This window comes from Cyphomyrmex costatus, unplaced genomic scaffold (assembly GCF_001594065.2).
Source record: "Cyphomyrmex costatus isolate MS0001 unplaced genomic scaffold, Ccosl1.0 scaffold441, whole genome shotgun sequence".
Taxonomy (NCBI): Eukaryota; Metazoa; Arthropoda; class Insecta; order Hymenoptera; family Formicidae; genus Cyphomyrmex; species Cyphomyrmex costatus.
Window position 1 is genome coordinate 480,599 of NW_017278652.1, and position 23,618 is coordinate 504,216.

At 29.5% G+C, this 23,618-nt stretch overlaps 1 protein-coding gene across 1 annotated transcript in view; it reads left to right on the forward strand.

Annotated features, from left to right (window-relative positions):
* Window positions 1-734: 734 nt before the first annotated feature.
* LOC108777501 (otoferlin) overlaps window positions 735-23,618 on the forward strand; it is a 26,596-nt gene continuing 3,712 nt past the window's right edge. Inside the window, exons 1-21 of the mRNA XM_018544412.1 lie at window positions 735-905; window positions 1,530-1,674; window positions 2,263-2,416; window positions 2,524-2,692; window positions 2,895-3,084; window positions 3,561-3,763; window positions 4,097-4,271; window positions 4,732-4,928; window positions 5,572-5,886; window positions 7,659-7,985; window positions 8,983-9,099; window positions 10,666-10,800; window positions 11,057-11,218; window positions 13,113-13,382; window positions 13,721-13,937; window positions 14,358-14,584; window positions 15,636-15,770; window positions 16,193-16,337; window positions 16,745-16,874; window positions 17,524-17,858; window positions 20,244-20,374. Coding sequence (XP_018399914.1) covers window positions 735-905; window positions 1,530-1,674; window positions 2,263-2,416; window positions 2,524-2,692; window positions 2,895-3,084; window positions 3,561-3,763; window positions 4,097-4,271; window positions 4,732-4,928; window positions 5,572-5,886; window positions 7,659-7,985; window positions 8,983-9,099; window positions 10,666-10,800; window positions 11,057-11,218; window positions 13,113-13,382; window positions 13,721-13,937; window positions 14,358-14,584; window positions 15,636-15,770; window positions 16,193-16,337; window positions 16,745-16,874; window positions 17,524-17,858; window positions 20,244-20,374 — 4,050 coding nt within the window. The remainder of the gene's footprint in view (window positions 906-1,529; window positions 1,675-2,262; window positions 2,417-2,523; window positions 2,693-2,894; window positions 3,085-3,560; window positions 3,764-4,096; window positions 4,272-4,731; window positions 4,929-5,571; window positions 5,887-7,658; window positions 7,986-8,982; window positions 9,100-10,665; window positions 10,801-11,056; window positions 11,219-13,112; window positions 13,383-13,720; window positions 13,938-14,357; window positions 14,585-15,635; window positions 15,771-16,192; window positions 16,338-16,744; window positions 16,875-17,523; window positions 17,859-20,243; window positions 20,375-23,618) is intronic.

Genomic DNA, 23,618 nt, shown 5'->3' on the forward strand with positions numbered 1-23,618 from the left:
ATATGTATGTATATAATAATTATAAATGTCGGTACTTTTCCATATTGTCTGTTTTTGAGAGAAGCGACAGACGATGAAACTTTTAATCGAGTTGAAAGAATCAACAGTAGGTAAAGACGAAAGTCAGACTATTGTATCGTTTATAGTCGAGAGTGTACCTTCTGCAGTTAACGCTGGCACAAATTATATCATTTGATGATATGTAAACAAAAGTGTAAATCTGCTGATGAATTCTTTTGTTTATAAATATATGTATAAAAAAATAATTAATATAAAAAAATAATCTGTGTAATTAATTTTAAAAAATGTAATTATGAATCATACAACAGAAAAAATCAAAAGCTGTTTTAATAACAGGAAATAATTATTTTTTAATAGATATATGTAATATACAATGGTTTCTTGTAAAAATATATACTTTACATTAAATAAAAAAAAAAGTATTAAATATGAAGCTTTATGCAATATTTAAAAAAGTGTACTATTTGCTTCACAAAATGCTAAAGTCTTATTGTAAATTATAAAAAGGAATAAAGTTGTATTGATAAGAGAATTTTATTGATATGTAAATATTGCAAATATTGTATTTTGTTTGTCGCCTTGTATAGTGCTGTGCATAAATTCAAGCTGTCGCACTTGAAGTGTATGTCCAAAAACAAACAAGCAGTAAGTTAAACAAATGTAAATCGCACCTGGCGTGTGGCCAATATAAGCAATCGATTTTGTGGCCTGCGATGCCTTTCAAGAAATTCAGGCCGAAGTTCTCTATTTATCAAGTTTGCATCACTATACTCGAGGCAAGGCATTTGCCGCAAAATGCGAATCCGCTGGTCGTCGTCAAAGTTGGAAATCGTAAGAGAAGGACAGTGGTACGTGAGAGGACTGATAATCCTATATATAACGAGGTGAAGTTATCCACAATCTGTCGAAACTATTTATATATGAAACGTTAGACTTAAAATTATATTATAAGTTAGAATGGACCGACTGGACGGACATCTGCACAATCTTTGAGTACTAAAATATTTAAATCTTTGTCAACCTAGTTCTTAAAATTTAAAATTTAAAACCGAAAGTTTAAAGACTTTAGATTTGTTTCCGGAATTCTTGTGTTCTCTGAATCTTGTATGTATACGACATGTCTATATAGGAACATTACATGTTTTTAAACTTAAAATAGTTTCAAAGTTTTGTAAACACTATAAAATTTTATAGATTAAAAATTGAATTTGTTTATTTTAAAACTTATTTTCAATTTATTTCCACTTATGGTTAAAATAAAGTTAAAATAAAATAAAGTTAAAATAGATTATTAAAATTTTAAAAGTTTATTAAATTATACAGTATTCTTGTAGATGTGAACTTTTAAATTTGAGAACTTTAGAGTCTATCAAGATTGAAGATTTTGTATTTCAAGCTTTCTTAAAAATTTTCTGACATTTAACTTTAAGGAATATTATGTGCGTGAACAAAAATATTTTATTCATGTGGAATTGCATATTTACCTTTTGCACCTTTTAAATATACAGTACTTCGTATTCGACTTCACGTGCAGTTTGGACAATCTGCTGAACACGAGAATCACGATAGCGGTCTATCTGCGCAACTTTGTTCGGCGACTAAAGTTTCACGGAAACACTACCTTCGAAGTTGCCACAGTATGGGAACAACCAGGTTACTAAAAATACAAATAAAAAGGGAGATAAAGAAAATGCGGATGTACTTTATAGCTCTCTTTGTTACTGATACAGTGAATTAAAAGGAAGAGATAAATTCTATTTAAGTGGCAAACAACTTAAAAGGATTGGAGGATTATATTGTTCGAAAATCGTACTTGGTTTTTACATTTTTTTTATGAATAAATGTATAACAGTACATTTTTTAGCTATATTTATATAACAAATAAAAAGTAGAAGAATGCATTTTCATTATATTAACAAATATTTATATAAATATACGGTACATGTATATATATAATATACATATCTAGATTGTTGAAAATATCACGAAATTTAATATACCTTTAAGTTACACAAGTTGAATTTAATTTTATAACACATTACATTAAATTTATTGTATTTAAAATCGAAAAATATATTTGTGTATACAGTATATTTATATTTATTAATAAAAAATATTTCAAACATTTATCTAAAAATACAAATATTTTAGACATCGAAAAACGATTCAGAAATTAAAGAGAAATACGTTTGCTTTATCAAGAAGCACTTTCAAGTTGTATGTTGTTACTTCTGTGTGTAGATCGTCAATACTATCACAAATGGGCCGTGTTGACAGATCCAAAAGATCTGATGGCGGGTCCGAAGGGTTACGTAAAGTGTAATATCACGGTGAACGTCAAGGATGAGAAAGTCAAGGTGCATCCAGAAATATTAGATGAAGATGATATCGAAGGGTAATCCCTCCTAAAAGATAAATTCTCGTTATTGACGTACTAGTAATTTACACCAAGTGGCTTATCAGAATTTCCATTGTTTGCTTGAATTCCGTGCTTGAACGTAGGAACCTACTGCTTCCTATCGGTGGTGAGAGACTACCCTTCAGGCAACGTGCTCGATATGTTTTCATCGTCTATCGCGCCGACGGTTTACCCGACATGAGCAGCTTGTGCAGGAAAACTGATTTCGAGAACATTAATCCCTACGTGCAAATATCATTTGCTGGAATGAAGGTACAAAAGAGTTTACTTTCAGGTCTCTTATTTTCACGTGGAGAGCAAATTTCAAAACGTTTTTAGTTTCTACGAGAATAAATAATATAATATTAGATGTTGAAGACATTACACTTTGCTACTACCGACGAGAAATGTTTAGTTAGAGTAGACACGGTCTTACACGGCTATACAAAACGATTACAGGTTGTAGTGTTTTCAGGGAACGACGAGTGAAGCATGGCAAACCTATTGCCCGAAATTCTACGAGGCCATAATTTTTAAGGAAATGTTCCCCATTCTCTGCCATCGCGTGAGAATCACTATAAAACATCGTATCGACAGTTACCGGACTTGCACCGTAGCAGTTCATGTCCTGGATACAACAAAGATCTCGAATTCCGGAGAGTATGGTAAGATTATCAAATGATTCTCTCTTGTTGGAAAAAAAAACAATCTACAGAGGATGTAATTTGTTTTCTAATAAAATTAATTTCGAAGAAATAAATAAATATATTTACACGTACACACTGAGAGAACAATTTTTTGGTATCTGTGACTAATAATTATGTACGTACATGTTACCATAACTATGATTATAATTTCTTTAATGTTTTATCTTTACTCCAAATACGATAAATTGTTTAGCATAAAGACCCATATTTTTTAAATATTTTTATATTACGATAAAGTTTGATATACATATATGTACATAAAAAAGTAAATGTTTATATAAATAAATTTCCAAGTAAGTTTGATATGAATCCTTTTTATTCTCATTTAAACGCACGTTCACAAATGTGTACAAAGTTCAAGTAAATGTTAGATAGTAATAAAGAAAGAGCGTGACGTGAAAAATTGCGAAAGGTAGCATTTGTCCTGCCAACAGGATTCCTGCCGACTTACGGGCCGTCTTTCATCCACTTTTACGGATCCGGCTCTCTGGAAAAGAACGGTTGCTCGGGCAAATGCTTGACGGCAATGCCTTTGTATCGCGGAAGGGTGCTTCTGTCGCTGAAAACTGAAATGGATGACCCAGATGCATCCCCCGGAATCGGAGTTGAGACCGTTCCAACATTTCCTATTATTGAAGTGATTAGATTTGTTGTTATGCTTTACTTTTGCGACTATTTATTTTATTTATAGTTAGAATTTAATATATTTTCTTTGTGTAGAAAATCAATTTTCCGTAGCAATAACTTTTATAATTCTACCAAAATTTCTAACATAAATTTAATTTAGTTTGGCATATTCTTAACAAATATAGCAAGAAAATACCTAAAATTTTTGAAATTTAATTTATTCTTTAATTAAATAAAATGTAAAGATTTAGGATGGAATTTCAAAAATTACAAATAATAAAATAAAATAATTTTTCGTAGAATGATTCGTAATATTATAGAAACTTGTATTTAAAAAATATAGAAAAACTTATGGTCGACTGAGGAATACCTTTTGGTTGGAGTATTGTACGATGTGTGTTTGATCGACCGTTCTAGATTCGGATCGAAATTAATCAGCTTTGAACTGAGTTTGGGTAATGCGGGAAATCACCAATTTCCACACAGTCAATGCATTGAAAATAATGACAACCAATCAGGTTTTATTCTCGCCCATCACATTATCGTGTTTGTCCGAAAGACATTTCAACGCTAAATGTGACTGTAAAATAAAAACGGAAATGAGAGTTTAGGAGACACTTTGTTTCAAATATAAAGTATTTTTCTTTCACCTACCGCAACTTCGATAATGCAGTTGCCATCGATTGCGATTTCTACAGGGTGATTTCCGATAAGAGAGACAAATTTTTAGGTTTAGTGAAGGAGACGACTGTTTTAAGGTACAAAATTTATGTTGCGCAACTTACTACTTTTCTCTCGACTTTTCCTCAACTTGCAACGGCATCTCTACGGATTTGTCGCTGTTGGTTACAGTCATTCTGTATTTGTCTCACGTGAATTATGTTTTTAACGTCAACGCGAGATGGGAAGCAGAAAGTCACATTTAGCACTGAGACGTGCGATAAAAATATCCTTTTCCCCGTTTATTTTTGCCTTCAGCAGAAATCGAGTTGCTGAAAAAGCGATTGAACTTCGAGAGTCAATCAGCTCCGCGAACGACTGGCACTTTGGACGGCAAATATAATTATCTGCCTTTGGGATCCAGGAAGCCCTGTTTATATGTGAGGTCTTGGTGGCCAAATTTGGAATGGAGGATGAATAATAATAATAATCTTCGCTATATTTCCAGTTTCTTGGTATATTGCAATTATGTTGTTATTAAAAATGTAAATTTTTAATTGAAATAAACTTAAAATATTATTTTAAAATCCGATTATAAAAATTACAATGTATTCATATTAAATTTTTATTTTAAGACTAAAATACAGTATTCGAATTATATCGTTTTAACTTTTTGATATTAATTTTAATAATAAAATTAAAATAATATTTTATTAAAATTTATTTTAATTCGTTTTTTTAATAAACAAATTTTTTCATTAATTTTATTGAAGTTAATTTTATAAAATTAATATGTTATATTAACTCTAATAGTTTATTTTAAAGTAAAATTAATTTTTTAATAAAATAAATATACGTTGTGATTTTTACAATCTGATTTCAAAATAAGGTTCGAAGTTTATTCACAAATTCAATTAAAACTTTGTGTATTTTAAATGACTTGTACATAAAATTAATTTTCTTAGTTACAATTAAAATAATTATAATTAAAAAATCTTTATATAATTTTAAAAGTGTTAATTTTAAACTTGTTTGATTTTGAGAAAAAAAGTCATTTATAAAAGTTTATTAGTAATTGTTAAAACCTTATTATTGTTATTGGTTATTGTTAAATATATTAGGTAAAATCGATATAATTTTAAATAAATCTGATTTTAGGAAACAAGATTAGAGAAACTGGAGGCCCTCATGACTGTAGAGAATCCTGTAGCTTTCGAAGCTTATAACGAAACGATTAGCACATTAAAAGCTCACTGCGTGCGATATTTAGACGCGTTGGACATTAGCAGGTATGAAATCAAAGGAGGAACCACTAAACTCGATCGCCATCGTGCAAGCTTATGTCGCAGATATGTTGAAGAGATACTTAAGAGGATTAAGATCAACGGTGAACTTCCTAACAACAATTACATGAAGATCGCGATGATTCATGCGTACCATTATTTAAAAAAATTCAGGAATCTGTACGATGACGTAAGTTAACAATGTAGCATATCAAGAAAATGCAAAGCTAGAAGAGAAATAACGCAAATCTGAGATCTTTCCTTTTCTTTTTAATAAATTGCTCATTTAATTTTTTTGAAGTTTGTGTGTGTGTGTGTGTAGGAATAATTTAATAATACTATATTTGTATTTGAAATAAAAAATAAAAAATTTTAAATAGTAGACTTAATAATACAGTGGACAAAACAAAAAAAATAATTTGAATTGAAAGCTCGATTTTAAAGTGTTTTGGTAACATGAAGTTTCCAGTTTCGCTTTATTTAAAGTTTTCAATGGCAAATACTGATTTCCATACTGACAATCACTCTCTGATTGCAAACCCTTTAATACTGTAAATCCTTCTTTATGGAGATTACTACACAATCGGCTGATAATATTTTTTTCGTTAATTATACATTGGATATTTTATTATAAAATTAATATCTATTAAATGTGTGTGTATATTAAATATTTATTTTATATTAATTATTCATTTGAAGTAATGATTCGAAGGAAATATTTATTAAACATTTATATAATGTTTATTTAGTATTACATGAATAATTTATTTGTAATAATAAATGATAAAAAAATTATTTAATATTTATATTTATAATTCATTTGCAATAATGGATTGAAGAAACATGTATTTAACAATTAATTTTACATTAATTTATTTTTATTACTTATTTTAATGACGTCCTTTTAGATGTATAACTTTTATCTGAAATATTTTTCCGAAAAAACATCTTTTATATTTTTTCCCATATTTAATCCATTACGTTTGAAATAAAGCACCCTGTGTACAGTCAGAGATTATATAATGATAAAATATTATGCAATATAATTAAATATGATAAAATTAAATATAATGAATAAAACTTTATCTTCCAATGTTATATAATATGATAAAATTAAATATAATGAATAAAACTTTATCTTCCAATGTTATATATAAATTTAGTACTTTTTATCTTATACTCAAAGAAAAGACCCTGGTGACAAAGACTACATAAGTGACAACTATAAAAGTTTTAAATATATATAATTAATATACACATATTGTATATTAAAAAATCATTGTAAAACTTGCGCTTAACAGAATCAGAAGAACAAATAATGCTCCTTTTCATACATTTTATTACAATTTCCACATTCACACAAACACAGGACAATCGATTTCTTCGAACAAATTGTACCACATGTCGCTTTGATTTTAAGATTATGCGTTTATCTCGTTAATATCGAAACATCTTTATAAATCGCTGAAGAAGGACCTATGATTTCTAAAACGTTCAATATTTTTATACTTTTATATATTAATGTTTCTTAGTAATATTGTAAATTATTAATTAAAAAAGAATCTTATTATTGCTCGATTTAGACCGTTTTCTTTATACTTTGCATTGCAAAAAACGAGCGAAATCTAATTAATATATATAGTTGAGTTGATAAATTAATTTATATTTATTGCAACTATAAAACAGTTATGTACTTTAATTCCACATAAAAAATTTATTTAGCTGTAACCTGTATTATTACCATCATGGTTGTTTAGCTATTTATACTTAAAATTTTATATTTAATAAAATGTACTTTTAAACATTTATAGAAATTTTGATAATAATAGTCATTAATTATTTAACCATTAAAGCGCTATTGGAAACTGTAATATCTTGGCAAATCGATAAAGATTTTTTCTAGATATTGTACGATTTCGATCTTACTTGATATATCGTTCAATTATATCGTTCAAGCCCCAGCATAGTCTTCCGGATGTTTTCGTCTGGATGATCGCTGGATCGAAGAGAATCGCTTATTCGCGTCTACCAGCCGAGCAGATCGTCTATTCTGAGGAAGCGACTGAAATGGGCGAGAAATGCGGTCGGCGAATCAATCTGTTCCCCAGGAATCCGGACGACGAAAGTGAGCCTGTCGAATATAGCGCATGTAAAATCGAAGCATTTTTGTGGCTCGGTAACGCGAGGTACGCTGCCGCGTGTTGGAGCTCAATTCCGCCGGGATACGAGATCGATCACGGTAGAAATGTCGACACGTTCCCGAAGTACATCGAGTACAATCAGTTCTCGGTAAGAGACGAGTGAAAAGATAGCGACAGGGCATTACGATGCACGAAATGCACAAATTGATCGCGAGCGTGACGTTTGATTTCAAGAGAAATCAGATTGGCGCGTCTCGACAGACATTAAGGATGTTGTGCCTGTACCAGTTAAAAGTCTGTATTAACAAAAAGAGCCAACATCGGCAAAAAGTTTTGTATCATATTACCTTGAAATTAACGAGAAGAGATCAAACAACAAATAACACTATGTGACCACAAAAATTTTCCAAAGGACGCGTGGGTTTGGTTATGTCAGGGGCACGGCCCACTACCATTTCCTCAAGGGATTTGGCAAAGTTAGATCATACAAAAATGGGGAATTAATTTATAGTTATGAATTTTGAGGAATACAGGTAGCTTTTTCTACAAGTGTCGTGCTGGACTCAGGTATAAAAATTGATTAAAAATATATAGAGGCCGGAACTCTGCTTATAAATGATTGCATTGCATAGAACTCTGTGAGAACAAACGAGAACTGCCGTTGAAACTGATAGAAATAGTCAGCACGTCACTTTTTCTAAAAGTTTTATGCCATTTTCTATATATAGGATGTATAAAAATTGTTAAATGTTGTTATTTCATTTTGAAAATGCATAACTTAGTTGGTTTTACTTAGTTGGTCACACAGTGTAATTTGACTTATAATAGATTCGCAGCGAAGTGATCCTATTTTACTATAATTTTAGGTAAATTATTTTTACTAAAAGAGAATAAAGCGAATAAATTATTATAAAAATAAAAAAGTTATAAGGAACCAAATATTTCATTAATATAAAAGATATAAATATTGAAAAATAAAAAAGTTTATCATTATATCTTTTACACAAAACGTATATGATACAAATCTAAAAAATAAAAGTGATCAATAAACCGCAATTTCTAATTTCAATTGTAAATTGAAACGAATGTAAAAATGATATATTGCGATACTGCTACCTTAGAAAGATATATTGTGATCGTTACAGACGTTCCAGTTGCGAGCTCACATATTCCAAGGTCGCTTTGATCCCGGAATGGACGCTTCCGGTCTATTGGATTCGTTTATACGAGTCGTGTTTCAAGGCTACACTGCTTCCACACGGGTAAGTTATGTTTAACGTTTTAACGGAACGTGCAAATTTCACTTTCCCGGTTTTTGAATCTTTAAAATATGAAATTTTGAGCGAGATACAACTCGTACACCGGGTATCGCAGCGTTCTATGTCACCCGTGGTGTTCATGCCGTATGCATACACGGTCATGATACCGTGAAATTTCTGCGGTGTGTATTCCTATGACATTTCACTTGAAACGCACGAGAGTAACGACCGATGTAATACGAGCATGATTAATGTTGCACGCGCAACGTTTCGTTCCGTTCGTTCGCTACGAAAGTGACAAATATTAAAATTTACAGTTTATTGCGACTGTATTTCCTATACTTAAAAGCATTATAATACTGCTGGACTCGAAGCCGACTCGTTCTATATTAACGAGGTAATGCATGACTGACAAGTTTCAAAATGACATCAGCAACATCATTTATCATCGTCAGCCTGGTATTATGCGATTAATAAGATCTAATTGATGATTAATTAAGTTGCAACAGAAGATCATTTAAAAATACAGATGCAATATTTATCTTGATGATTTAACTGACGATAATTATCAAGAAAGAAACCTATTTTTCAAATTATTTTCATTTATTCACGATTTTTAAAATGCTTATTAGCATTAAATTATTAATAATCTTGTTGAATGCTTATATTATGATAGCATCAATATTAAATTGCTTAATTCAATATGTGATATTAATATTACTCATAATTGCGTTTCAAGACTAAACAAGATTTTGACACACAGTTTGCAGAGAATTAGATACGTATATGAATTTATACCGCGAAATATTTGTGCACTAACGATATTTGATCAAAAATAGGATTATTTCTTTTAAACTACTTTTTATAATAACTACAAGTTGCTCGACTTTTATTATATCATAATTACAATTAGGTATATCAAGGTTAAATTTCAAATTTCTCTAATTAAATAAAACTAATTAATCTTCGCAGTTTTAATTTAAAATTAAAACTTCATCGAATCTAATTAACAATTCTTTAGTATTGCCCTCTTTTAGGACTATTATACCATTTATTTTTTATACGATTTATTTTAAAATACAAAGTAGGTACACTGCTGTACAAAACTATACTGAAATGCAATTAAATTATTTATACAATTATGTTAATTTTTTATATTTTTGCATTACAATTTTTATTATAAATATTATACTAAGATTTCTAATTAATCTTCTAAGGACCTAGCATGTTTTTGATCGACATTTTTATTTTAAAGACTAGAACTTATTTATTAATGTCATAGAGTTGAGTGGCGAAAAAAGTGGCGCCACTGTCGAGTCCCTAAAGGGTCTCCGGTCTTTCAGAGGTTAATCTCTAAAAGACGATAGTGTTATCAAAATGTTGTATAGTAATTATATGCCATTCGCTAAAGAATTATAGTTAGATCAAAACTGTTTTAAATAATAATAAGAATATTTTTAAGAAAGAAATTTGTATATATTTATCAGTAAAACTTAAAATATATATGTATATGTTAAATTTAAATTTATATAATACTTATGTCTTTGCATATCTTTATAATATTTCCAGGTGATAAGACAAAGTTTAGATCCGTTTTGGGATCAGACATTAATTTTTCCTCCAATTATTTTACATGGCAGTAAAGAATATACTAAATTTCTACCACCTGAAGTCGTCTTGCAGGTTTTTCAGCAGGATTTATGCGTAAGCAAAGCAATAAACCTATTAAATTTCTTGACAGCTTTTCTACGAAATAAAAAAGGAAAAATGTAAAATTAAGATAAAGTAATCCATCTTAAAAAAAAAAAAAATACAATTACAAAATAAAAATATTAGAAATATTGTTGTTTATATACAATTATAAGTATTTTTGGTATTTTAAAGTAGAAATTAAAAAAAAGATCTTCGAAGTTTTTCAATCAAATTTAAAAGTTACGTATTTTTTGTGGAAAAAATGCAGAGCACGAGGGAATTCTGTGGCAGGTGTATCACGGTGCCATTAGTGAAACTCGCCACGGAAACTTACTCACCGCCCGATTTCCCACCGAAATTAGAGTGGTACAAATTCCAGCCGCAGAAAGATTGCACCGGTTCAGTTCTCGCCGCTTTCGAGTTGATAGAAGTGAGTTATTGATTTTTCTTAGGACAAATATTAACACGATGTTCCAATAGTGTCACCTCTCTATAGATCTATTTTCATACAATACATTCTATTTAATGGTTAGTACTTCTGATTTTTAATATTAGAAAGATACTGTGAAACTTGATAAAAAATGAGTATATAGAATGGCCAACTTTCTATTTTATTTTTTGGACTAATTAGTAAATAGGTATCAGTTAAAAATGATTTAAATACACTCTAAAACCAATTGTAAAAAAAACAAGAAACAAATAATCTGGCTTATAACGTTTGCTTTTAGCAGAAAAAGCAACTTTGTGTAATTGTTATAAAATTCTTTAATACGATTGGTTTCTTTCTTTAGTTTCTCACTGGACTGAAATGTATAAACCAATATATTAAAGAATTTTACAACAGTTGAAGCTATTTCTTTTGCTGAATGCGGCTAATGACTTATAAGCGCAACAACCATATTTTGTTGGAGTCTTGAGAGTAAATAACTTTTTAACAAGTAAATGGATCCAATTAAACTTTTTAACGATTAAAGTTTATATATGTGTGTATATATATATATATATACATATATATTATACTCAAATTTTACACAGTATACTCGAAAATAACAATGAAACAATCTAGAAATTTTTACATTTTTGCTAATAATATATCTTTAAATGGCAATAAGAGTCAAGTAATACTATGTTTTAAAAGTTTATTAATTCTCTTCACAACTGTCTTATTTTTTTTAAATTTAAACGAGTATTTCTTGATAAATTGCATTAAAAAATCTTAAATATCTAAAATTGAAAGCTCGAGAAATAGATCTGATTCAATGGTCAGCAAAGTTATTTGATTTTTTTTCCTTTAAATTCTTTTCTCAGGGATATTTGAAAATTAAAATTTATGCCAGAATGAGTTTCATACGATCCGATTTACGTCAAAAGATAATACCGGATAAGTGAATAAGTGATGTAGAATAACGCTAGAAATGTTTCAAAATATCTGTAACAACTCGGATAAGAAGCTTTATTATTCTATGAAGGCTAATGGAAGACATTTTGAATGTTTACATAGATAATTTTTTCTGTAAATTCTGCGAATTTTCTATTTTACATATTTAATACTTTCAAATGCAACTTTTTTTTTTAAAAAAGCGTGTAATTTATTAAAAGAACTAAAACAAAATTATAAAGAAAGTTAAAAGGTTTTTGAAACGAAATGTGTCCCTTCGTTCTCTTATTGCTACTTAAAATTTTTGAAGAGACATTATCCTAATTAAGGGAATAAAGTAGTATATCATAATTGAATTTGTCATAACAGTCTTAGCCATAAATACGAGTATAAAGCATTTTTTAAAGAAGCTATGTAATGTGTGGATTATATATTATGTGTCTTGATATATTAAAAGCCAACTTTTCGTAAACATTACAGTTTAATTCATCAATGCAAGAAGCAGTTTAACTGCAAACTGCAAACCGCTTAGCTTCTTTAAAGAAAATACTCGTGGAAACCTCAAAAGTAGCACTCTTTGCTGAATTTTCTTGGAAAAAGCGATAATAAAATCCAAAAGAAATGTCAAAATTATTATAAAAATAAAATATTATTTTTCAACAGAACTATTTTTTAATTTATTTTTTGTTAGATGTAAAAGATTTATGTCAATTTGTGTTTATACTTTTGGCCAAAACTATATGTTCCCTTTAAAAACAAAATTGACATATTTCGAGTATATTTCGCACAAATCGGTCGATTATTAAAAAAACGGGATGAAAATATGGGATTTACTCTAAACATGTACATGTCTTGGATAATACATTGAGATTTATGATAACTTTTCTTTAAAATTGAAAAATTTTATATATAGTATTATATATAATATATATATGTATTATTTCAGATAGAGAACAAAGAGATTTCGGACGTTCCGATGGATGTGTCAGTAGAGGATGAGATTTACAGCATCCCACCGGATATCAGACCAAAAATGACGAGCTACAGGCTGGAGGTAATCTTTTGGGGAGTTCGCGATATGAGAAAAATAAAATATATACCGGTACGTAGGCCAAGAATTATAGTGGAATGTGCCGGAGTGCACATCAAATCAGAAGTGATCAAGAACGCTAAGCAATTCAGCAACTTTACGGAACCGCATATTATGATCGAGCTGGTAATTTTTAAATTTCGAGAATGGTTAATTATTACAATCTTTGTGTGTATATCACATGTGTGAGTTGTTTAAATCAAATATATGCACTTGCGCAATATAAGAGATAACAGTAATTTTTATTTAAAAGAAACAGAGATATCTTGTCTGGAAAATTTGAAATCCGTATTTTGATAATAATTTAATGAACATAAATAAGTTTAATTTTTATTGTCAAAGTCTTTCAAGCGTTGAGCGTTTTAATAGTGAGAAATCAGAATACGATTAAAATAAATCCACGTGTGATGTACATTATTAATAGCGAGAAAATGGAACCACTTTAAAACACATTAATCATCAAGGAAATGCCGGAGCTCGACATTTACTATCCGAGCATCACTATAAAGGCTTACGATTCGCGCGGATTTGGCTGCTTTAAGTATGCTGGGATCTGTATTATCCCTAACATCCATGTCTTCCTGGAGCAATTAATAACCGAGGAGGATTATGACATGCAGATATACGAGTCGAAATTCATGCAGAAATTCCAGTTGGCAAAACGGCATACGGCGATAGTGTGTTAGTACGCTTTCAGTACTATTGTTATTTAAATAGTATTCGTGTTTATTATAAAATGTATTAAATAAACAAACGTATTAAACATTGTTTAACATGTTTGTATACTAAAAATTAAATGCATACTTCATTGTATTTCATTAAAATATATTAAATGTTAATAAACACATTTAATATATTTAATTTCTATTATAAAATGTATTAAATAATCTTTATTGTAAAGGTAAATTAAATACATTACATTTTGAATATATGTAATACATATATTAAAAATATAATACATTTAGCATTAAAAATTGAAATTATTATTACGTTTCTTTTTATTATTATTCGTACTATTATAAATACTTTTTATACTGTTCCATATAAATAATTATAGGTTTTTTTTAATATAATATTGCTTTTGCTTTATTTTTGATGCAGTACCTTTGCCGATCGATTATAGTCCTTCGAAAGAGGAGAGCAAAGGTCTCATTGCGTATAAGAGAATGGCTGCAACGGACGTCCGTTCTAAGCTGAGGAGGCTGCTTGTAATCATAAAGAGGATATTAAAATTCAAGTTTTTTACTAAGAGAAAGAAAGTAGAAATTTACAAAGATAGCGATGATGAAACTCTCGATTGGTGGAGTAAATATTTTGCTTCCCTCCAGGTTCGTACAACAATTTTAAATGCGTATAATAGTTGCCAAAATTATTTTTTATTACTTATGATATATGAAAAATTTATAAATAATAACATTATAAAAATTTTAAAGTTTTATAGAAGCTTTCTACAACTTAATCATTTTAACTTAATTATTTTAATCAAAGGTATATTTATATTTTTTAAGATTATGACTTGTAATAAATTGATTAATTATTCTAACGCAATTTTAATTTTGGAATTTAATATTATTGAGATATTTCAATGATAATTTAAAAATAGTCTAATTTTCAAATTGAAACGTTTGTTGTTTTTATATGAGTGACAATTATTATTATAAACATTAATCAGCACTCACATTCTGCTTGGTTATTATGTTTCTTATCATTTTTTATTTTTTTTAACTCTAGAATTTCTGATATAAGAAATGAAATCATGTAAATATAACTGCGTAGACATTAAACACTGCTTAAATACGTACTCTTAGCTGCTTAAGTGCTTAGAAATTTAATTGTTTGTTTATCTAAACTAAGAGACTTATCATTAGTAGTTTAATTACTTAAATACTTATATGCTTAAACATTTAATAATTTACTAACTTATTTGCTTAGCAGTTTAACGATTTAGATATTTTGATCTTGCTTATCTTTTTAATTTTACATTTTGCATTATAATTTGCAAAAAAATTAAATTATAGGATTTACGACTTCGTAAGTTTTATAGTTTCCTTTACGTCGTAAATCTTGATAGCTTCCTCTGCGTCTCTTGAATCTTTTCCGAAATTTTCCCTGATTCAGCTTTATCTCGACCATCGTAAATCGTGTTGCCGATAAATGAATCGATTTTGATCAAAATCATGTAGAACACGAGTCTTGATTGACTAGGATCAATCAGCCGAGACGTTTGATAATGCAAATTATTGAGTCACGTTGGATTCGCAGGAAGAGAGAAATAGAGAATTAGGAATCACGACAGCGTTTCGTCGTAAACCCGTGGCGACGTTCAAGGTATTATTTAATGCACTTGCTTGAACTAGAGTGCTTAGACACTGAAATCAGATCTATTCCACGGAGCTGGAGACGCAGCCGCAATTCGAAGGATTTCAAGACCGACTCCGCACATTTGAATTGTGGCGTGGAAGAAAAGGTGAAAATCCCGAGTATGCCGGAGATAATTACGCCGGCAAATTTAAGGTTAATTTATTTTAAAAAGTTATCTAAATAAAAAATATAGGAATTACCTTCATATCAAATGTATCCAAAATTTAGCTCGCGAGCTGAACGCTACTTTTCCATCGTCTCGTTGAGTGAGACAGTTAAAAAACAAAAAAGGATAGACGCTAAAGTAACCAGAGCTCTAACCTTTGTTCTTTTTCTTTTCTCTCCGTCTTGTTCAACAAGATAATGGAGATGGGAAATGATTAGCTTGTGAACTAATTAAGTTTTGGACAGAAGCTTCTTACGTATAAAAAGATTTATCTAATCTTCTTTGATATAAATTAACACTATAATTAAGCGCAATAAATATCAGCGGCGAGCGTTTGAATAAGATTCCTTAATTGTCTCAAGCACTTAATTTATTGATGTCAAATACTGTAAATTATGACTTCCTCTAGGGACATATTTCTATATACCAATGGCCGCATCCTGATAATCTTCCATGCAAAACGAGGAGCGGGAGAGACGCAGCTAATGGTCTGTGCAACGATTATCCGCCTCAAGAGCCTGTTAAGCTCCTCATTAGACTTTACGTTGTAAAGGGTTAGTCATCACATACGCCAAAAAATAATCAGTTTTAAAAATATTCCGCCGTGTCTGCTTTTACATAAATTTTTAGATTGTTCGAGAAAAGTAAATTTAAAAAGGGTACATTATCGAAATTTTTTTTTCTTGTAAAACCGTGATACTTTCATGAAATTTTATTGATTAAAAATTAATTCAAACTCTTATAAAAGTAATTATAGACAAGTGCAAACTCTTGTAATGGGATATTACGAGACATTTTCTTAATACATTTTTTTTCCTTTATTTCTTCTATTAAAAGGAACTAAAAAATTCATTGAGATCCGTTTCGTGGGAAATTTTCCGGTACACCTTATACTCCTTGGTAAACTTATAAAAAGCCCGTCTGCGACATCGAGCTGACAGCAAATTTGCTTTTCGCGCAGGCATTAACTTACAACCTAAGGATCCCCTCAGCGGCAAGTCCGACCCATATCTCTGTGTGAAGTTGGGAAAAAATTCTATCAGCGACAGGAAGAATTATATACCCAATCAATTGAACCCTACATTCGGCCGGTAAGGTTAACAAAAAGCTGCCGCAGCTTCTTCCCAAGCATATCGCAGTATATGCTGTGCCCTTCGGGCGTTATCGGGAAATATTTTATCGATATCCATCTGTCCATCCGTGCGTATCGGCTTTTTGCAGCTTTCAAACTGCACGATCAGGTTTTCCAGTTACTTCACGTAACAACGTAGCATGGACGTAACATGGATTAAGATTATTTTGATAATTGATGTTTTTACTTTTTTAAATGTGCAATACTTAAAAATAAATTACACGTCTTAAGTCTTTTCGGTAATAAATAAAATAAAATTTAATTTTTTAAAACCCTATATCACTTTCATTAAAGTTATTATAAATTCGACCTGTTTATTGTATTGTAACAATATAAGTTGCTTCTTTGGTAAAACTTTATAATATTTTTCAACTTATTTTGGGGGTACAATATAAGTATTAATAATTTTTTCTAAAATTTGTAACAAGTATTATATTTTAAGAAAATATATTATTTGTAAAAATATCCGTTATTAAAAAAATAAACTAAGAAATGACCTTTTATATCTTTTTTAGCAGTAGAGTGATATTTTCTTCTGCCTAACCTTCATAATCAATTTCGTATAAAAAAGGTAACGTGATTATTCTCGAATAATTATTATCTAATAGTGTGTTCGAGATGGAGGCAAGCTTCCCGCAGGATTACATGTTGGAGATTCAAGTGTGGGATTTCGACGCCACAACGGCCGATGATTTGATCGGCGTGACGCGAATTGACATTGAAAATCGATTTTACAGTCGGCATCGGGCACATTGTGGAATCGCAAATGCTTATAGCACCGCTGGTTACAACGCCTGGAGGGATCGAGAGAAACCGGCGCAGATTCTGGAGCTCCTGTGTAGGAAGAACAATCTACCATCGCCGGAATATGGAGAACACGAGATTAAGATTGGCAAGCAGTCATTTTCCTTTCACGCCGTGATTGAACGCGAAAGCGAAGTCGGTATGTAATACCGTTGAGAATTATTATTGTGACTGTTAAGTATGATATTGCAACAAAGAGAGTTAATATCCTGATATAACTCAAACACTATTTATTTATAATTTAAAATTCAAATAGAAGATGTAGCATCGCATTTATAACCATTACTTCAACCTTATCTTAAAACTGTGACAGATGAGATATTCAGAATGAAGTCGATGCAAACGAAAGTAACATAACATCATTTATATAATTTGTACGCACAATATAAATGTAATATAACACACTGTATTACATAATGATTACACTGTAGGGTGTAAAATATTATAACATTGATGTTATGTTATTTTCAGTTCATATCAACTAGAAAAAAATATGCAAAAACTTGTTTGCTTTCTTTTGTGCAGGGAAGCTTAATTTAAATCTTATATGATCTTCCTAAAATCAATAAATAAATAAAATTTTTTTTTAATTTATTCAAATTCTTTATTCAAAATAAAAATAAATTCTATAAAAAACGAATAATATTCCATAAATAACAAATTATTGAATTATTAAGTTAATAAATTAACGTGACTATTTCATTTTTCTTTACATAGACACTTTCTTTTTCTTTATTCTTTTATTGTACAAGCACAATGTTTAAATTTAAAGACAGAAATGATGGTTATAATTAATCACAATTGTATGTAAAATCAAAATGCAATAATTGTACGGCATTTCCGATATTAATAGTGTGATAATAATTCGAGAGACTTGTAAATGATAATAATCATATTTATATATATAATGCTGTAGCGTTGTGTTTTATCGCCGCAAAATATTTAATATAAATTTAAGTTTAATAAAATAAATGTACGCTGAATCGTATTTATCGTATTTTAAATTAATAACGGTCAATATGCGGCATAATTATGCACAGTTTTGTTTTGTTTAATTTATTCAACTCGGTCGGTAAATAAAAAGTTGTATTTAAATGACATCGACAGATTCAAATTACAAATAAAATGTATTTCCATTTATGTTGAATATCAAGGGACACAGCAATTTATAATACTTATATCTATCGTCCATTTACATGACATGAATAAATACTTAAAATTTAAAATAAAAATGATTTGACATGCTTGCAAATCGTTAATCATAAGACTCAATTAATCGAGAATTGCTAATGAATAGTTAATGGTTTGGAAGATGTGATCGCATTTTATGAAGTGAAGTGTCTGTTCGCTCGATTCTTTACCATGCCCATGATATAGCATGGCGAGGTTTGTGTAAACTTATAAACACAGCATGTTGTACATACATACACTGTGAAAAGTATCAAGGCTAATCGAGATTTGTTATCCGAAATATTTAATGCTGTACAGGATGATTAAAAAGTAGGTACCAAACTTTTAAATGTCTAGAAAACAAGAGATATTTGAGAAAAAACGTTTTATACAAAAACTGTAAGATTTCAATAAACATATCAAGCAGATACCTATTTCATCCCAAGTACAAGTATGGAGGATCTCTCAAAGTCAACTTAAAAATTTTTTTATATGGAAAGTCCCAATAGTCTTGATCTTGACATATCAAGATTCAGACTCTCTCTCTCTCTCTCTCTCTCTCTCTCTAGTGGAGGTTGTTCTTTTATTTTTAACTTTACGTAAAAATGAAAATAAGAAGAAAATAATATCCTTAATTTTAATATATGGTATATTGTCAAGAACATGATTTTGAATAACATTCAAAAATTTCTGCCGTCGATCGGGTACATTAGATAATGCTAATGTCGCTGTCTAATTTTTGTCTATTTGTCTAAAAAACAATAAAATCGATGAGGTGACTTAAACTGCGCTTTTATACCAATTATAGTAATATTGCTGCAAGTGTTTGTGCTATATGGAAAAAAACAGACTAGTTTTTATCATTCATCAATATTTATTCTTCATTATCGATAATTTAACTAATTATTTCTTTGACTGGGTAGACTATTTTGATACCTGCACTTGACGTACCTAACAATTACTGATCCGACTGACGTCTCTGGAAGTGAGTTATAATAGAGAAACTTTTAGATCAATAAGTCATGAACAATATCTTTGGAGTTTGTTCTAGAAAAAAAGACTTATACAATATAAGCGATATAAATGTATTTATATCAAATATATTTGGATTTGAATGTATTTTGATTGTATTCTTAGTTTGCTGATTCTGTCTCTCTTTGACAGTCTTTTTTCAGTTAATGTTAGATTCATTAGTTTATTATTTCTCTGTCCATATTCATTATTAACGAATTAATAGGGAGAGATAAAAAATGAACAAAATTCTTTTTTGTTAAGTTTGTATTATACACAAAAAATGAAATAAGAAATTAATCTTAAGAAACTTACACACTAAATAATCAATGTGCGCCGACAGACAGAGAAGAATGCATGGCTCTCAGTGTACTTCATCACTGGCAAGATTTTCCTATTTGCGGATGCGCCCTGGTACCGGAGCACGTCGAGAGACGACCACTTTTCAACGTTAAGAGGCCCGGTCTTGAGCAGGTTGCATGAAATACAACGTCTGACCATGAAAAGTAACTCCGTTTGTTAGGAAACGTGTCAGTGATATAGACATTGTTCCCTGGAAGAATAATTTTTCTATTTTAATTAAACTGCGCATTTGTCAAATGAGTTACATTTCTGTGATCAGATTAAACACTTTCACCTATATATAATATATATGGTACATATAAGTTCGACGTTTTTCATTGTTACTGTTGACATACGGAATGCTGATAAGTACTACAATGATATAATGGTATAATAATACATTCTGAAGAATGTACATATAATTGAAATTGAAAATTTGATATAATTATAAAAATGTCACAATTTCAATAGTTTTCAAGTTTTGAATGCAATTAAAGTTGATTTATGATGTATTACGCATTAATTTAGAGGAAAGTCACCGATACAGATCTTTTAAAGAAATAGTCCCTTATTTCTAGCTTGGAAATTAACTATTGTTATATTGATAAAAACATAATCCACATATTTAGATGATTAAAGAAATAAAAATCAAACATAACTCATATTTTTCTGGTAATTTTAATCATCTTTATGGTTATAACTATAGTTATAGTCATTTTTAATTGTCAACTTTGTTATTATGGTAGTATAAATCATAATTATATGTATAATATGTAATTGTAGTTACAAATACTAAACATTTTTCTCTTAATGTCAAGGGTCAATCACATTATGTATGTTCTACTTTAGTTTAACATTTGAATATATATATACATATATATAAATGAATACATATATATATAAAAATTAGAGAGTTTTTGAAAAAAAAGCTTTAGAGTAAAAACGCGGGATTTGAGAGAGATATCGCTCGAGACGGATTGATAGAAGAAGCGTGTGATAGATGAAGAGTGATTCTCTCCTGCTGACGAGCTGTCAATTAAAATTACAGCTGATGAAAGGAAAGTCGTGCACGAACTAGGTTCGAGCAGATGTAATGATGTGTGACAGTTAATCACAAAATTGTAAAGTAAAGAGTATATTATATTGTTTGTATTAGAGCCAATGTATAACATTATACATAATTATAAATTTAGCGATTTCTGTACAACTGTATTTAACTGTCAAAGTAAAATATGGGACACCTTGTTTATTATATAAATCACAAAATCATATTTTTTACATTAACTACTATCTTTCAATAAATTCACAATTAATTTCATTTTAATGTTACCAAGGATACAAAGCTTAAAAAATTCTTTGATTCCTGTAAAATCCACAACTTTGAGCAATTTAAAGTTTCATTGGATTCTTTATCAAATATACATTTTATACACATATCTAATATAATTTTCTCAAACCCACTTATATACTTTAAAATTAAAATAAAAAATTTAATATCTATTTTTTAAAGCTAAAATTTGCGCAAAATTTAATAAATAAAAATATATGTTATCTTGTAGCTGCTTTGTTGTCCATTGATTTTTCCAATCTCTCTCTTTTCTCGTATTTCTCATTGCTGCTCATTTATGTAACAGCTATCCGTGAAAATATGTTAATTACGATCGCGATGCATTAATTATCAGATATGACAAATTTCGAGAGGTTTTATTAAATCAACAATATGAATACTGTTGATTTAATAAAACTAACTAAAGTTACTCTATGCGCGGATAGCGAATATTAAAATATGAAATTAATAATTGCAATTTTGCTTACTAATTAAATAACACGACGCTGTTTATTCCGTAATCAATCTGAAATACTATATACATGATATTTGGTTAATAAACGAAAAATTAGCAACTTCATATATTCGATGTGATAAAGTCAAGTAATTTAATTGTTAATTAAAGCGCGATGAAACGTTTAGAAATACGAAATTGAGATTCAGTATTGCACACGTGCTGCAGCATTAAACGAATAAATCTCGCGGAATGTTACACAATAGATATTATATTAACAAACGATAAAATATAATATACACGTAATACGCCGAACACGTGTGACTTTTTGTAACTTGAACCGACACGTGTATCAGTCTGTATTTTTAATACAAAAACGATAGTAAAATTGTATTATTTAAATCGGTGAGAATTTTAAAACCTGTATTGGCTACAGAGAGAGAATGATTTATTTAGATTTAAAACTCCTTTTTTTATTTACGTTTATTTTTTTTTAAAACAATTTAATTTTGAGTGAAAACTGTTTTATTCAATTCCAAAAATTTAACTTGCAATCAGTTATGTTTCTTAATTTACATCGAATCGATTCGGTTGGATTATTTCAATGACTACATTTATTAAATTCAAAAAATCTTTTTCTCTATGTAGATTACACATTAGAGTTTAAGGAGACAGTGAATTGGAAATTGGAATTTCACTAATTAGAATAAAATAGATTAAAACTACTATTTGATTGATTAAATTCTAATCTCTAATTCGGCATGCTCAGTTTACAGTGCCTAGTATGATACAGGCTCGTCTTACGCACTGAGAACGTGAATTGGATTCAGATTGCGAACTGCGAATCGTTGACTAGTAAATTAGATTAGCTGATCAATGATTCATATTTTGCAATCTGAATCCAATCCTCATCCGTATACATAGTGTAACACGAGCTTTAAAGAGCGACGCGCGATATACTCGAATTCAAGCTCAAGAAATAATTACCTCGTGTGAATAACACGAGACGATAATTTATGGCTGGCGTTCATAGTCAGCTCTCATATTTACGACTGTCTTAAGTATAGTCTTTTAAGATGTTATAAATCAATCACAGAACCGCGTATTAACATCTTCAAAGTCTTAAAACATTAAAACAATCTTGAAACAAGAACGATCTATAAAACTTCCATGTCCTGTTGCTCCAACTTCTCTACATAATATAAATAAAATGAAAAAAGAAAAGAAAAGAAATAAAAATGGTTCTTTTTCTAAAAATAAATAAAAAATAAAATAACTTCCGCCTGTATATGAATTTTTACGTTATTTAGCGTAAATAATATATCGTCTCTAAGTACACACACACGCACGCACGCACGCACGCGCGCGCGCGCGCACACACACACACACACACACATATACACATACACGCACGCATATTTTATTTAGTTTTGATAATATAACTAAATCGAGCAGAATGTGTGCTTCCATAGGATATTCGATGGATTTAAAAATTCGGTTGTGAGATTTAATAGAAAATTGATAATCTTTAATTATTCGAAGAGAGAGAGAGAGAGAGAGAGAGAGAGAGAGAGAGAGAGAGAGAGAGAGAGAGA